This window comes from Medicago sativa, chromosome 7, assembly GCF_051527215.1.
Source record: "Medicago sativa cultivar Bolivia chromosome 7, Bolivia_mono, whole genome shotgun sequence".
Lineage (NCBI taxonomy): Eukaryota > Viridiplantae > Streptophyta > Magnoliopsida > Fabales > Fabaceae > Medicago > Medicago sativa.
Window position 1 is genome coordinate 54,020,332 of NC_140755.1, and position 17,940 is coordinate 54,038,271.

General features: G+C 35.5%; 2 protein-coding genes across 2 annotated transcripts; both read right to left on the reverse strand.

Annotated features, from left to right (window-relative positions):
- Positions 1-609: 609 nt before the first annotated feature.
- On the reverse strand, positions 610-2,452 carry LOC146906799 (beta-glucosidase 10-like; the record flags this gene model as incomplete). The annotated part of the gene is made up of 4 exons (XM_085728962.1): positions 610-945; positions 1,951-2,044; positions 2,155-2,257; positions 2,357-2,452. Coding segments are annotated over 4 exons (474 nt in total), but the record flags the coding sequence as incomplete, so codon positions are not given.
- Positions 2,453-2,542: 90 nt separating this feature from the next.
- LOC146906800 (furostanol glycoside 26-O-beta-glucosidase-like) lies at positions 2,543-17,581 on the reverse strand. Its single transcript, XM_085730589.1, has 6 exons — positions 17,420-17,581; positions 4,030-4,107; positions 3,826-3,913; positions 3,456-3,693; positions 2,933-3,048; positions 2,543-2,807 (listed from the first exon to the last, which is right to left on the reverse strand). Exons 1-6 carry the CDS (start codon positions 17,448-17,450, stop codon positions 2,558-2,560), a joined length of 801 nt encoding a protein of 266 aa, XP_085586715.1. The 5' UTR covers positions 17,451-17,581; the 3' UTR covers positions 2,543-2,557.
- Between the last annotated feature and the right edge of the window lie 359 nt (positions 17,582-17,940).

Below are 17,940 nucleotides of genomic sequence, written 5' to 3' on the forward strand. Positions count from 1 at the left end.
ACCTAAAGTTTAGAAGTTTCACTCTTTTTTGCAGGCCTTCTTGATTGACAGTTCTTTTGTTTATGTATTTATGTGAGTCGGTGATGTACCGGAAACTATTTGGAAGTCTAGAAATATAATATTTTCAATTGTATAATCATCTAGTTATATCATTTTGGAATTCTCGCTAATGATATAGGTTTATGAACATGAATATGATTTTGGAAACGCTGAAAATACAGAGGTTACTTTGTCGAAATTTAAGTAAATGTTAATTTGTAGTGAAAGTTAGTTCAGAAATTGCTTATTTATTGTTTGGCAAGTTTGGTGATTAGGCTTGCTGATACATCACAGACTAGTTCATGCGCCAGTCACGATTGTAAATTTTGGGTCGTGACACAAACAAAGAAAGTCAATGTATCTAAATATCACATAGTTCACATAACAAGCTAAACTCACATTTCACAAACATTTTCTCCAGGGGTTTGAAACTTTTTTGGGGCTATTTAATCTAATGATCATTGGACCAATTTATTTATTTTCAAGTCATCATTATTAACACATTTCTCATGGAAATATCTTCACTAATATAAATTCAACATATAGATGTGAAACTGTTAAAAACTTTCAAACAAAAAATGAAATAAACAACATATTAGTCAGTCATTGGACTGAATACTGTGTTTTATTTATAACAAAAAACAAACAATACAATATAAATAATCATACTTCAACTGAGAATTGCTCCTTCTTTTCCAAGATGAGGCCAATTACAAAAAGAACATTTATTGATCCAAATCGTGGGTCAAATACTTTTTGTACCATTTAGCTGTGTCTTTTGGTATACGTTTGAGACAATCATTAAAATCGACATGATAAAGCCCCATATTTTTAGAATATCCATCGTTAAAATCAAACGTATCAAATGCTGCCCATGCAAAGTATCCATGAACATTTACGCCATCACTGTCAATGTAAAAATATAATTGCATTAAATATATGTTTCCTTTGGAAACAAAGTTATAGAAGCATGCTATTTAACAATAGATTTGTTTCATAACTTTGAATTTGTCGCCTTTCGATATTAGATATGTTTCGAACTAAAATTATAAATATTAAAAGATGCAACTTCTTCAAAGTGAACAATACATTTTACGAGTCAAAACCATGATTATTAGAAAGAGATTAAAATTTCTGCTCTAAAGATTCTTATATATAAAGATGATTAAATGTTTAAATATAAAGTTTTATATTATTCATGTGTAGTCATTAAAATACACTTTAATTTAACTTGTTATATTTTCATTATTTTCTTTTTGAAATTAATTTTTTTTTTTCCGGTTACCATTTTTTTCCGATTACCATGTTATATGTCTAAAGTTTCCACCGTTGTTTAACATTGACTAATCTCTATCCTATCAAGAAATCAGTGGAGGACACAAGATGTATTCTCCCCTCTGAAGTGAATTTTCCTCATACACAAGAATCAAAGATCGAACTCATACACAATAGCTAAGGTCCCAAATCTCTTAACACTTGGACCAATCTATTGTTGGTTTAAAGGTACTTGATTATATTCATACTAAACAACCGAAAAAAAATATAGTTACTAGTTTTTTTGATTTTTTTTAACTCTACATTAGTTGAGAAGAACAATATTAGACATGTTTGCAGTAGACACACTACAAAATAAATAGATCTTAGAAAAGTAACAGAGGAATGTTAGCAACATACATTTTAACACACCCTTTTCAACACATTATTTTTGATTGGTTAAAACTCACATTGGTCCAACCAAATTTATATAGGTCCCACATAATTTGGTTGGACCCATGTGAATTTTAACCAATCAAAGAGATTGTATTGAAAAGTGTCTGTTAAAATGTGTGTTGCTAGCATTTCTCAAATTGACATTAGATAATACCTTTTCAAATTCTAAGGATGTGAAAAGAAAAAAAAACAACAACTTACTCAATTGCTGATTTGGTAGCGTTTATATGTGCAGTAATGAAAGCAGTTCGATGTTCGTCATTCAATGGATTTGGAATTTTGATCGAAGGAATTCCTACAAAGAGAGGATTTCACAACAAAAAAAAAGTTATTGATCTCTTTTGTGGCATAAATTATAGATATTTTGGTTATAATGATGTAAATATGATCAAAATGAAAACCAACCATTTTCAGTGATGTAGATTTTAGGATTTTTGTACTTTTTGTTAATGTAGAGTAAGAAATTATATAATCCTTCGGGATAGACATATCTACCACCATATTGATCCTACAAAATATCAACGGTGAACAAAAGGTAATAGTATAGTAATTAAGTTATCCCATTAACATATATCATTCTTCCAAATTTGTATCATTATTTGCTCACCAAGTAACCAAGAGTTTTTCCTTCTGCATTGATAACTACAGTAATGAAACAATAACAATGAGTTAGACAACGATTAATTATTTTAATGTCTTGTATTCCCTTACATATCAAATAAGTAAAATTTGAATGGTAGAATTTATGTTGTCAACTTCAATGACCCTTTTTCATGGTGATGCCTTTGTATACCAATTATTTTATTTTTTAAAAAGTATAATTTATTTTGAATAAAAATTTACCTTCTGAATTAGCTAAGGCGTCAAAATATCCACTAGTAACCTTGGTTCTATTTGGTTCATGTCTAGCAAAGTGAGAAGTATAATAATTGATTCCAATAAAGTCTATGCTTCCTTTCAACAATTCTTTCTCGTATTTAGTGAATTTCGGTAGTCTTTTCCCCACTAGCTTTCTCATTATTTGTGGATAATCCCCATGGAACAATGGCTCTAAAACCCTGTAGAAACGCGAGTGGTTTATTGACCATAATAAAATTATACATAGAATTGAAGAAGCAAAAGACCAAACAACTGATAAAACACCAAATGTGAGTGGTTTATATTGTAACTATAAAGCACTAACCATCCCCATTTAAAATCTGTTAATCTTTGAGCAGCATCCACATCCTCTGGTTTGGAACTGTAAGGAACATATGATCCTGATGAAATAATAAGTCCGATTTCACCCTCTTGAATTGCCTATATAAAAAGTTTAATGAAAAATGACGATACGTTATTTTCTCCTAAAAATTCTCCTTATTTTATAAACTAGTTTGATTAATGTTGATAATTGTTAATGTCAATTTTGTTGATTTTACTAAATTAGTGTCAAAATCAATACTACGATCTTTATTATCGAGGATTTAGAATCCCTTCAGTCATATTGTGATTCTCAATTTATAATATAGAGACACACACACTTTGATATAATGTTTATGTTTAAAAGCAACTTTTTAATTTTTAGGTTCATTCAATAAATAATGTATGTGATCTATAATATAGACCACATAAATCATTTATTGAATGAACTATAAAGTAAAAAGTTGATTTTTAATTGTGACTGGAAGAGTATATATGTAACATAAAATTTCAAAAATATGTCTTACTTGGAATTCAGACTTGTATAACTTTGAAGCTATAGCATGGGCGATGAGTAAGATATGAAGTTTAGTATATACTTCCGTACATATTTTAGTAGTTTGGCATGATTCCGTAGACCAATTACCAACATTGTACACAGATTCAAACACAACTTGGACTTCTGGCTCGTTAATTGTGGCCCAATGTTTCACTCGATCACCATATGTTTTGAATAGAAGTTCACTGTAATCCTTGAAATGTTTCCTAAAAATTGATTTTTATATAAACAATGTAAGCATGCATGAAGAAATTCTATAAGTTTGATGGACTAATTTAAGGTTGAATTAATTTATTGAAAATAAATTATCAAGATGAGATTATATGTAGGAAATTTACACGTTAGATTGATTTGAGAAGCCACCAAACTTTTTTTGAAGAGCTAAGGGAAAGTCAAGGTGCAGGATAGTCACAAAAGGTTCAATACCTACACAGTCAAATGGATCATGTAAAGCAAGAAAATAAAAATTGTTGCAATAATATTAAACATACTTCTTGTTGAATCTAGTTATTGCAATGAATATTGGATTATTCTATTCATACCATTGTTGAGTAACTCGTTGATCAAGTTGTTGTAGAAGTTGATACCTTCTTTGTTTATACCTCCTTTCAAGGTTCCATCTATACAATTGGTTGTTGAATGTAAAGATAAAGATAAGTATATTAAATATGGTAAGAAAGAATATATTGTACAATCAATGGTTATGCATATGTAATATACTTTAAGGAATATTTATCGACAATATAAATTATTGCATAATGAAGAGTATATAGAAGATCCTACATAGTATTCTAAAGTAACTTGTATTTCAAGTAATATGTAGTAGCTAGTTATTCTCTAAGATACATATACATTAGCTTATCCTGCAGCTTCAATACATGTATATATACCTGCTGTAACAACTTTTCTATCAATGAGAATTCAGTTTCACTATTCTAGTGTGTTCCATAATATGGTATCATGCGCCTTCTCCCATGAGGGAAAGGTAGTTACAATCCTCAACGGTCTCTAACCGTTTTTCTCCGCTGTGTTTTCTTCTCCGATCATCTTCATTGATCGTTTCTCTGCTTGATTCATGGTGCTAGATTCTTCTCTTTGCACATTGATCTTCATCGTTTGATGAATACTCTGTTTTTTGGTTCGATTGAATTCTTTTTCCATCTCACCTTTCTTCTTGTTCTTCTTTCTTGATTCCTATTCTTTCTTGTTGTGATTGATTCACTAGTTTCTCACTGTGATTTCAATCCTTCCTTTGTTCTGTATCCTTGCATTTCTTCATCTTCATTGCTATTTTCGCAATTTTTCACCATCTTCATGGCTCCTCGAAACAATTCTCCTGATACTGAATCAGTCTTCTTTGTGCATCCAAGTGAAGGTCCTAATTCACTTTCTATTAATCCTAAGCTTATTGGTCCTAATTACATTGCTTGGAATCGCACGATTAAGCATGCATTGGGAACGAAGAACAAATTAGGGTTCATTGATGGATCTATTCCATCTCCAGATGTTGATGATTTGAATCGCGCGGCTTGGGAACGATGCAATCATTTGGTGCAATCTTGGCTCATTAATTCTGTTTCTGATTCCATTGCACAAACTATTGTTTTCTATGATACTGCATTTGATGTTTGGCGTGATTTGCAAGAAAGGTTCTCTAAGGTTGATCGCATTCGCATTGCCAATCTTCGTTCTACTATTAACAATCTCAAGAAAGGTTCTAAGTCTACGTTAGATTACTTCACTGAGATGAAGACTCTTTGGGAAGAGTTGGCTTCTCACAGACCTATCCCTAATTGTTCATGCATTCACACATGTCGTTGTGAAGCTTCAAGAGTTGCTAAAACTCATAGAAATGAGGACCAAATCATGCAGTTTCTCATAGGTCTCAATGACCAATTTGCAATTGTCAAGACACAAGTGTTACTTCTTGATCCTCTTCCTTCATTGAACAAAGTGTATTCACTGGTTTTTCAAGAAAGCAACAATGCTTCTCTTTCTTCTTTAAGTGTGTCTGATGATTCTTCTGTGCAAATCAATGCTTCTGAGGCTAAAAAATTTCCAGGTCGTGGAAAGAATCCATCCCAATCTAAGCCTACTAGATTCTGCACCTTTTGTAACAGAACTAATCACATTGTGGATTTTTTTTACTTAAAGCATGGTTTTCCCAATAAAACTCAACCCAGAGTTAATGTTACTACTAATGAGGATGTTGATGCTGGAAATTCCTCCTCTATTGGTTCTGGTTCTTCTACAGGTTCCTCTACTGGTTTTACTCAAGAGCAGTTGGTTCAACTTGCATCATTGTTACAACAAGCAAACTTGGTTGTTCCAGCATCACCACCACCTCAAGCCACTTCTAATCACATTGCAGCTACCCCTTTGATATCCATCACATCTCTGCACCTGAGTCTTCCTCATCAGGTATAAAATCTAAACCCTCCTTCTGGTTACTTGACTCAGGGGCTAATGAACATATTTCCTGTGATCTTTCTTCTTTCAGTTCTTTCTATAGAATTTCACCTGTTTATGTTTCTTTACCAAATAAAACTTGTGTTCTTGTTCAGTATGCTGGTACTGTCCCTTTCACTTCCTCATTTTATCTTAGTCGTGTTTTATATTCTCCAGCTTTTACTCATAATCTCATTTCTGTTGCTAAATTGTGTGAATCCTTGTCATATTCTTTACTCTTCACTTCTACTCATTGCATCATACAGGACAAAATGTCTTTGAAGATGATTGGTTTGGCTAAGCAACAGGGTGGCTTATACAAATACAATCCATCTCCTTGCTCTTCAAATTCTGCTTTTAGTAATGTTTCAAATAAAATTTGTAATGTTGTTGCAGCTATTTCCTAGAAACTCCTCTATCAATTTGCAAGGATTCTCTGATGCAGATTGGGCAGGATGCCTTGACACCAGAAGATCTATTTCTGGTCAGTGTTTTTTCTTGGGCAATTCTCTCATTTCATGGAGGACAAAGAAACAAATTACTGTTTCTAGATCTTCTTCAGAAGCATAGTATAGAGCTTTGGCATCTGCCACATGTGAACTCCAATGGATTCTTTACTTGGTTCAGGACCTCCACATTTCAAGCACCAAACTACCTGTCCTTTACTGTGACAATCAGAGTGCCCTACATATAGCTGCCAATCCTGTTTTCCATGAACGTACGAAACATTTGGATATTGATTGCCATATTATCAGAGAGAAGTTACAAGCAGGCACTCTCAAGTTACTCCCAGTCTCTTCTCAGGATCAACTAGCTGACTTTTTCACTAAGGCTTTGCTTCCTAAACCATTCAATATTCTCTTGTCCAAGATGGGACTGATAAACATTTATCAGCCTCCATCTTGTGGGGGGCTATTGCATAATGAAGAGTATATAGAAGATCCTACATAGTATTCTAAAGTAACTTGTATTTCAAGTAATATGTAATAGCTAGTTATTCTCTAAGATACATATACATTAGCTTATCCTGCAGCTTCAATACATGTATATATACCTGCTGTAACAACTTTTCTATCAATGAGAATTCAGTTTCACTATTCTAGTGTGTTCCATAATATAAATTGTTGTCTGTTTCACGTCATATCATTTAATAAAACAGACATCAACATAGTGATATGTGATTCGAGTAATGATTTGGTAAACTATTTTGTATTTTCTTTGAATATCCATCAAATTATATACAATATATAAACTTATGTATATTAAAAAATATTATAATTTTATTCCATAAACTTGTTTTTAGGTTTCACCCAAGTATTTTTCATTTCATCTTATCCCTCAAGTTAAAAAGGTTTGACATTTTCGTTAGCATTTTGTTTGATTCAATGTACTCTTTTCTTATGCGTTTAAATTTATGCTTATTAGAGAAACCACATCCCTGCCACCCATATGGATGGTATAAATGGGTCCCACATAATACATTATATTACTTCACACTTCCCAATTATTTAAACCACTCAACTACATTTTTTAAATATCCATACTACTCCTCCAAAACTCTAAAATAGGTCCCACTTATCTTACAATATACTATTAATTAAAAGAAATAAAACTCAAAAGTATTACAAAATCTGACAATTACAGGAAAAGGAACGTAGTAATGCATTGCTACCATGGATAGTTTAACTACTCAATTCCAAAGCCAATTATCCATGATGTTATGACACAAGAGCATTGGTTAGTGTGATACCACCCATATGGACAGGCGATGTGTATGCTCTTAGGTTAATGACTCCATAACTTTCTTTAATTCTTCCCCAGATTATAGATCTAGGGTTTCATTCACCAAGCCTTTCTTCCTTGAGCCAAAGAATTACCACTAAATATAAAAGAAAATGATATGCAAAAACAAAATATAACATCCAATGCTACTATGAAAATGGAAAATTTGTACAACAAATGTGGGAAAAGTTTTCCAACAATCAATGTTATATTTGGTCACATTGCTTGCTACTCTGAGAAATACAAAGTAACCAATAGTCAGCGATATATACTAAGACTTCTATTCAAAGACATACTATAGTAAAGAAAACGAAGTCAAGAATATTAGCAATAACAACTATGTACCATCCACCATCTTTCAATAAGTGAAATTAGAAAACTATTATCCATCATCTCTTTTTTCTCTTCATTAGGGAAATCTTATACTAAAATTGTCTTCCACAAAAATTAATGAATGTACTATGGCACTCCCTTAACGATTCATTTGGTGCACTTAATAGAGAAACATGATCAGATAAAATTATCCGCTTAAATCTGTTGATCGGTGGACCAATAGAATAATCATACATTATTGCTATTAGTAATCCTATCCTGACAAGACTTTCTTAGCATGTGTGCACCAAAAAAATGATAGGATAAATGTTTATCTTGTCACGATACTATCTTATCATATCCTTATACAACTTATCATATTTTGTCTATATCCTATCTTTCACACTAAATGAACCTTGAAATTATTTTTTTTTTCATTACATTGGCAATAAATAAGTTTCCTTTGGATACTATAACCAGATACTCTTCCGTTTCAAAATACATGTCGCAATTTTGCAATGTTCACTGATAGATCTCTGGCAAGTGCACCAAATACTATCGAAGTAGTAAAAATATCGATCCCACGAGGACTGTTTTTAACTTCAATAATTCAATTTCGTTATATAATTAGGATGTGTAAAGTTTATTTTTAGTTTGCCACTAGGCAGAAGATTTGGTTTGATTTTATGAAATCAAATAAAAGAGAATAAAGATTTGATTAAGAAAATATGGAGAGAAAGATGAGATCAGATCCGTCGAATCCTCTAAGTTCCCCTAATTGGTCTACTGCACCTATTTGTTATGAATCCTTTTCTAATTTACGATGATTAACAAAATAGCCCTAATCAATCCCTTGAGTTAGGACCCTCTTCTTAAACTACAGCCCCTAATTCCTTAGGTGGTCTAATAATTCTTGAAGGTTTTACCGAACGTTAACCTATTATCACTAACAAACGATTATCTATTCCTAGACTAACCCTGTTTATTAGAACAATTCAATTAGGTCTAAGTTGAAAGCCATGGTCAGTGGTCATTCATTCTCACGAAATCAAGTTATATGTGATCAAGATATAAAAAGCATTAAGAACAATTGAATTGAATAAACTAGAATTGAATTCATAAACAAAATAGAGTTTCACAGCAACATGTGTCAATTAGGGTTACAAAGATTCATCTCGGATCTAATCTCTAAGAGATTTAGCTACTCATAATCGAGTTTACAAATAGCATAATCAATGAAATAATTAAAACATACATGAATTGGTAAAAGGTTGAAGAAATCGCCCTTCTAGCCGTCTCCGATGTCTCAAAATTGCACTTTGCTCTCCAAAATCGTAACCCTTTTTCTTCTGGCTGAGTGCAGTATTTATAGAAGTCATGGGCCTGACCCGTCAAAATCGCGTCGCGCCATGTATATAGGCGTGCAGCGATTTCCCTCAAACAGGGAGGATGTAATTTTGCTTCAAAAATCGCAGCACGGCTTGAAATTGGCGTGGCACGATTTCCTTCGAACAGACTTCAATATTTGAGCTTTTTGCACTCCAGAACAGTATAAATTGCATGAGAACTCTATCAAAATGTCACAATAAGTCCTAAAAATTACGTAATGACAGCATGTCATCACAACCCCAAACTTAAACCATTCCTTGTCCTCAAGGAATTTGCTTGCAACAGTGACAAACGACAGTAAAATAACAGTTACCTGACAAAACGATAGTACCCAAAAGTTCATTCTCCTTCTAGCTAAAGATGAGCTAGTTTGACTTGTTCGCATCCACCAGTTCACAACTCCACACATTCAAATTGAAATAGGGTTCTACCAGTCGACATGCAGGTCTACATATTACCATACGCTTGAAAAGTTTCTAAACATCAATCAAAGTCAATATCATTACACACTTTTGAGGTCTTTAGGGTTATAACGGGGCTTAGGTGAAAGGTGGGATATATTTGGATAAGTAGGCTACACAAAATTTGAGTTAGGCATTCCTACGGAAGTTAAAGCACAAAATTCAATCCTTCATTCATTCACCTTGTGGAAATACAATCAATGCAAAGGTACTAGAGAACATTTTTAACATTTAGGGACAATCGAGTTTGAAGTTACTCGGATTTTCAATGTTTTGTCCCTTTTTCATCATTCAATTTCTTTTTTTTTTTTGATACACCATTTTTGTGTGTATTTTGCATGACAATTTCCTATTTCTTTCATTTTTGTTCTCTTATTCTCTAGTACCCCCACCCCAAACTTAGTTGGTTGCAAATTCCAATAGCAACCCCAAACTTAATCTTTAGCAACATTCTACAATGCCTTAACTCAGAAAATACATTAAGGGGCAAGTCCTAAAAGTCTCTAGGCTTGTAATGTAGTTTGTCACCGAACAAAAAGTTCTAATCCTACCGGCTCACAATTGGTTAAGAAAGGATAAATTCAACAAATTAAAACAGGGTAGGCTTCAAAAAGGCTCACAGGACCAAGCACTTTTGCCTCAGTGTGTAATTGACAAAGACCAATCAATAATAGAGAAACAATGCAAGTTCTAGAAATGTAGTTGCATGGAAAACTAATATAAATATAAGTAAATTGAAAAACAAATTTGGCAATGAACCTTATGGCTGAGATTTCTGGGAGTATGTGACTACCTAGCAACGCCGTACACTTCGCCTTTGAATCAAGTCACCCCTCCTTTAGAACTTTTGGAATACCGTTTCATCGAACAACTGTTACTAAACTGGAATAGGTCACATGAAGCAAAACAAATTCATTAATAATAACAAGTGCAGGAGCAATTACAATAGGGAAATAAGTTCAATGGACTTCGACATAAAAAAAAAATAATAAAGAAAGTACATCAAAAGAAAAATGACTGAAAATAAAATACAAAGCAGAAAATGCTAATCCATCAGTAGATCAGCCCATGTTCACATCATCATCCGAGTGTCCAGCCCCCGGTGTCCTTAATCCTTCAAAGATGCCATCCCCTTGATCTTGCTCGGTGACATTGAAATCATCAGTGATTTCCCTCCTCATGCGCAGACCATACTCTTCTTGATGTGTAAAATATTGCTCCATGCGCTCACGGGAGCCTCCAAACCTCTCATAAGACCCACTAATCGGACCCATATGCAATTGAGCCTCCGCAGCAAACGCAGCTGAGAACCTAGGACGGTTCACCCACAGCTGGTCCGAAGTCTCATTCATCCAATTAGCTTGCACATGCATGAATTCCTCAAGCTTTGGGTGAAGAGGAGCATAACCCCCTTGGCTACTACTCCCTCCTTGCTCCATTTGTTGTTGCCTTGCTGCCTCCCTCTCTCTCTCCTTCATATAGCCTTCATATTTCTTCACAAATCCATCCATTACCGAGTCCGTGATTGGCTTCATATTGCTGGTGTTGAGATCACTATCATAAGCCGGCACAAGCTCTTGCTCACACAACCAATTAATTAGACTTCCATGCCCCAATTGTGTGGTGTTTCCGGTTGCTAGATCATGAAGGCTATTGGCCAAGAGGCGGCCAATATCTATAGGGTGCTCCTTGATGATGGCGTAGGCAGCAAGCACCCTCTTGAGAGGAATTTCAGAAGTGCAAGATGCACTCTCAAGAGTCTGGACCAAATAGGACACCCACGCCTTGGGTACCGGCAACATCTCCACATAGGTAAGCATCCGGGACCTTTTCCAAGTCGACCCAGGCCTACACATTGTGGTTATGATCTCATCAAAGGTATCCTCCGTAATGGCAAATCTCTCCCTCCTCAATTTTTCAACCCAACACTCCTCCGGTGCTTGAACATTCAGCCATGCATTGAGAGCATCTGGGCTGAAATCAATATACTTTCCTCGAACAAAAGATTGAAAGGGTGTATCGGACACCCTTGCATTTGCAAAGAATTCGACGATCACCGTTTTGTTGTTTGCTTCGTCGATCATATCATTCAACCTCGTCCACCCCCTCCTTCGTAATTCAGACTCAAAGAAAGGATACTTCACAAGCTTTGTGAAATCAAACTTCCTTTCCCCTATGACTTCGAAACTCTTCATAGATTGATGGAACTCTTGGGCTTGGTCATTGATGAAATGGATGGCATTTTCGGGTGGTTCGGATGCGCCACGAGGGTGTTTGGATTTGCTTGTGGATGGTTTTGGGTTGGTGGTTTTCTTTGAGCGGGTGTTTCTTTGGTTGGAGGCCATTTGTGGTTTAGGAAGATGGTGGAAGGGAAGTTTTGTGAAGTTTGGGAAAGTTGGGAATGGTGGTGGTCTGATGGTGGTTTGGATTGATGAATTGGTGATAGGATTGTGGGTAGATGATGTTTAGGAAGTGAAAAAGGAGATGAAGATGAGAAAAATTCGTGAATGGAAGTTTAGGGAAGTTTTGGTAGAGAAAGGTAGGAAGAATGGAATGAAAATGATGATGAACAGTGAGGTTTTTATAGGGCTATTTGGGCAAAATCGCGGCACGCCAATATATAGGCGCGGCGCGATTTTGAGTCTAACGGGCAATAACGGGCAAATTTGTAACGGCTAGTAACGGCTATAAGTTCCAACGGCTATTTTTTTTCACATAACAGCCAAAATCGCGCCGCGGTGGATACTAGGCGTGCCGCGATTTTGGCGAAACAGGGGGTCACCTTTGCTGCTTCTGAAAATCGCGCTGCGGCCATATATAGGCGCGGCGCGATTTTGAATGTACAGGGAGCATTCTTTGCTTCCTCAGGCCAAAAAAAAAATTTTGTTTTCTTGAAAAATGCCTGAGTTCATTGAATCTTTGAAAAACTTTTGAGGAGAGAATCATGCAAGACATCAGTACCTTGCATGATTTTCTAGGCAAGAGGTATCCTTGAACAAATTTCTAAAACTTTCCTGCCTTGTATTAAAAGAAAAGAAAAATATTTTTGTGTTTTTGTTTTTGAAAGCAATAAAATCATACCTGAAAAATAAATAGTGGGTTGCCTCCCACCCAGCGCTTCTTTACCGTCACTAGCTTGACTGATGACTATCCCTAAGGATCAGTTGATGTCTCTCCCTCTTCATTGTTTGGGAGTCCTCCTTTACGGTACCGTTTCAACTTTTGTTCATTACCCTTGAAAGTTCCTTGTGCACCAGACTTCCTTAGATCCACAGTTTCATCAAAAGCCTTGTTCCTTACCACCCCTTTGTCATAGTACCTCCTAACTCTTTCTATAGTTTCAGAGAAGATAGAAAGTATACACCATTGAAAAGTAGCCGGCCCATTACGCATTTCAAAGGGGATCTTCTTATAAGCAAATACACCACAAGGATTAGTAAAAGTAGTCTTAGGCATATTGTTCCAAGTTCCCAATCCCCCATACTTGTTGTCAAGGATGTCTCCTGATGATTGTTGTTGCATAAGTTCTGTGCTTGCTTCAAGTTGCTTGACACACTCTGTCACCCCCACATCTTCAACCACTTCCTTACTTTCAATAGGCTTAACAATTTCTCCTTCCATAGGTTGAATAGGTTGAGATTCAAGGGAGTTCTCTTCGACTGTTTCTTCAACAACGTCAATCCGGTAACACTTGTGGTTCTCATCTTGGTTCTTCATTGCCTCAAAGATATTGAAAACTACCTGCTCCTTATGGAACCTCAACATTAACTCTCCACGTTCAACATCAATCAAAGCACGACCAGTTGCAAGGAAAGGTCTTCCTAGAATGAGTGGCATGTCTTCATCTTCAGCCATATCTAAGACCACAAAATCTGCTGGGAACACCAAGTCATTAACCTTGACTAGCACATCTTCAAGTATACCGAAAGGATAAGAGATTGACCGATCAGCTAAAGTAATGGTCATTCTTGTTGGTTTTGGTTCCCCACACTTAAGCTTCTTCATCATTGAAAGAGGCATCAGGTTTATACTTGCTCCCAAATCACATAAAGCTCTCCCAAATCACATAAAGCACCAGGATCCTTCAGCTTAGGTGGCAGCTTCTTTTGAAGAATAGCACTACAATTCTCAGAAAGTGCTATGTTCTCATCATCCTTAGGCTTCCTTCGTTTGGTTAACAAGTCTTTCATGAACTTAGCATATAACGGCATTTGATCAAGAGCTTCGCCGAAAGGAATATTCACCTGAAGTTGTGAGAAAAGTTGCATGAACTTCTTGAATTGACCTTCATCCTTTTCTTTCTTCTTTGAAAGGTGAGGGTATGGAAGCTTCACATATGATGGAATAACCTGTGGTTTGTCTCCATCCTTCAATATTTGACTCTTCGTCTTCCTCAAGATTGAATCTTCATCAATTAACTTCTCACTTTTTTCTCCCTCTATTTTTTTCTTCCTTTCGTTTTCAACTACTCCATGATCATTTTCTTTTTCAACTACACCCTCATCATTTTTTTCAACTACTTCATTTTCCTCCACCTCAACTACATCATCAACCTTCTTTGGAGCTTTTGGAACTAAAGGTGTCAAAACCTTTTTGCTCCTCAATTCAATAGCATTACAAGACTCATTCTTAGGGTTGTCTTTAGTGTTACCTGAGAATCCGTCTTTGTTTTGTTCAGCCAATTGCTTAGCTAATTGCCCCAGTTGAGTTTCAAGCATCTTCCTAGAAGCTTCATTGTTCTTTCTTTCAGCTTCTTGACTCTTCTTCATCTCTTCAAAGTTGCCTTGAGTCATCTTCATGAAGTTCATCATAGTTTCCTCAAGAGCTGATGGCTTCCTTTGTTGCTGTTGAGGATGAGTGAGCATCTGAGAGTTCAAAGCATTGTTATTTGAGTAGCTTAGATTTGGATGCTTATTGATGCCTGAATTGTAGTATTGATTCTGCCTTTGATAACCTCCCATGAAGTTAGCTTCTTCACCTGATCCTTCTGGAACACATTCACCGTTGGGATGTTCTTCACCACATAAGTCACACTTGACTGCAGCTACTTGTTGTTGCTGCCAAAGTGAAGCCTTGAAACTCCTTAGTTAGAGCTTCGATTTGTTTGTTCATAGCTGCTTGGTTAGCAAGGATAGCAGTTTGCTCACTTACCCCAAACACTCCTCTTTCTTTCTTCTTAGCTTGATCACGATACTCATTGCCAGCCATGTTTTCAATTAGAGCTTGAACTTCATGATCAGTTTTGCTCTTGAGACTACCTCCCGCGGAAGCATCTAAGAACATTCTAGTGTTTGGTGTTACCCCCTCAGTGAAGATTTGGAGGTATTGCTTCTCGGTGAACTCATGATTCGGGCATCTCTTAAGAAGTAAGTTAAATCGCTCCCAAGCATCATACAATGATTCACCTTCTCCTTGCTTGAAGTTAGAGATCTCTATCTTCTTTTCCCAATATTTAGACATAGGGAAATATTTCTCCAAGAACTTCAGCTCTAACTCTTCCCAAGTTTGGACAGTCCCGTTTGGTATTGTTAGCAACCAATCTTTTGCTCTTCCCGTCAAGGTGAAAGGAAATAGCCTTAGTTTCTTTTGTGCTTCAGTCACGGTGGCTGGTTGCACACAAAACTCGCAAGTTTCAGCAAAGCGGCTCAAGTGTTCATGAGGACTCATAGCTTCAGTCCCATCGAATTGCTTGTCCCTCAAACCGTTGAGGACAGTTGTCTTGATGTCGAAAGCTACGGGGTTAGCTGGTTGAAAAGTATGGGTCAGTTGACCGCGATGAGTGGCTAACCCGTAGTCTCCTAGCTTAGGTCTCGGTGGTACAACTCCTTCTCCTTCCATAGTTGCAGATTTAGGAGAAGAGATCGTTTCAGATTCAGTTGAGAGTGGCTCCGGTATTTGTTCTCGAACACCCGGTGGAACGGACTGAGCTAACCTTTGCGACCGGACAGCTTTCCGAAGTGCTCTAGCAGTCCTTTCAATTTCCGGATCGTACTCTAAGTCGTCTGAGCTCTGTTTACCTCGCATAAACAGCAAAATACCTTAGTAGCACTGCACAACGCAAAGTAATCAAGTGAATATGAAAGCAGAAAAATAAAAATTAAAAACAGAAAATTAAATTGCAAAAACCCTAAATTATAACGTAATTGCCTTGTTGAAATAATTCAACAGTCCCCGGCAACGGCGCCAAAAACTTGATAGATCTCTGGCAAGTGCACCAAATACTATCGAAGTAGTAAAAATATCGATCCCACGAGGACTGTTTTTAACTTCAATAATTCAATTTCGTTATATAATTAGGATGTGTAAAGTTTATTTTTAGTTTGCCACTAGGCAGAAGATTTGGTTTGATTTTATGAAATCAAATAAAAGAGAATAAAGATTTGATTAAGAAAATATGGAGAGAAAGATGAGATCAGATCCGTCGAATCCTCTAAGTTCCCCTAATTGGTCTACTGCACCTATTTGTTATGAATCCTTTTCTAATTTACGATGATTAACAAAATAGCCCTAATCAATCCCTTGAGTTAGGACCCTCTTCTTAAACTACAGCCCCTAATTCCTTAGGTGGTCTAATAATTCTTGAAGGTTTTACCGAACGTTAACCTATTATCACTAACAAACGATTATCTATTCCTAGACTAACCCTGTTTATTAGAACAATTCAATTAGGTCTAAGTTGAAAGCCATGGTCAGTGGTCATTCATTCTCACGAAATCAAGTTATATGTGATCAAGATATAAAAAGCATTAAGAACAATTGAATTGAATAAACTAGAATTGAATTCATAAACAAAATAGAGTTTCACAGCAACATGTGTCAATTAGGGTTACAAAGATTCATCTCGGATCTAATCTCTAAGAGATTTAGCTACTCATAATCGAGTTTACAAATAGCATAATCAATGAAATAATTAAAACATACATGAATTGGTAAAAGGTTGAAGAAATCGCCCTTCTAGCCGTCTCCGATGTCTCAAAATTGCACTTTGCTCTCCAAAATCGTAACCCTTTTTCTTCTGGCTGAGTGCAGTATTTATAGAAGTCATGGGCCTGACCCGTCAAAATCGCGCCGCACCATGTATATAGGCGTGCCGCGATTTCCCTCAAACAGGGAGGATGTAATTTTGCTTCAAAAATCGCAGCACGGCTTGAAATTGGCGTGGCGCGATTTCCTTCGAACAGACTTCAATATTTGAGCTTTTTGCACTCCAGAACAGTATAAATTGCATGAGAACTCTATCAAAATGTCACAATAAGTCCTAAAAATTACATAATGACAGCATGTCATCATTCACTATTCCCATGACTTACTTTGACCATGTTTTTTAACTAATATATAAATAAAATATTAGCATGTAAGATGTTTAATTTGTCTCAATAAATATTTTCAATATATTAATTTTTTATAATTTTTTACTTTAGATAATTGAAGATATTAACAGTCAAAGTTGTACATTGACATATGTGAAGTGGTTGACTGCGACATGTATTTTGAAAAGGAGCGAGTATTATATTAGAGTATGGTAGTTCAAAACTTTTACCTGGTATTACTCTATTCCAACATATGGACATTCTGTAAGAATTTACTCCGAGATTTTTCAAATGTTGTACGTCCTCCTACAAAATCATTCAAATTAAAACAAATTAAATACATTACAAAATTAATTCTTACATATGTAATTTGTACCGTCAAATAAGAGTCACTAGAGTTTTGATCCCGGTAATTGGTAATCGTTTGAAACAAACATTACAACTACTAATCACTTTTACTGTGGCCATTGAGCTCTTTTTTTTTTTTTTCCTGCTGAAGTGGCATAGTTTTGGTGATGTGGCAATGCTTATTGCATTTCTTTGTTGTTAACTCACGTTTATATGAATGGACAAAAATGCCTTTATACCTCAAATAAAAAATGAAATTATCGAATTACCCTTCTTCATCATCATCTCCATTTATGATTCTTCAACCAAAAACTCAAACGCTTTAACTAAAAGCCATAAATTAATAAAAAAAAATGCAAACATGCCTTAAACTAAAATTATTCCATTTCCAATTAAATCAAAA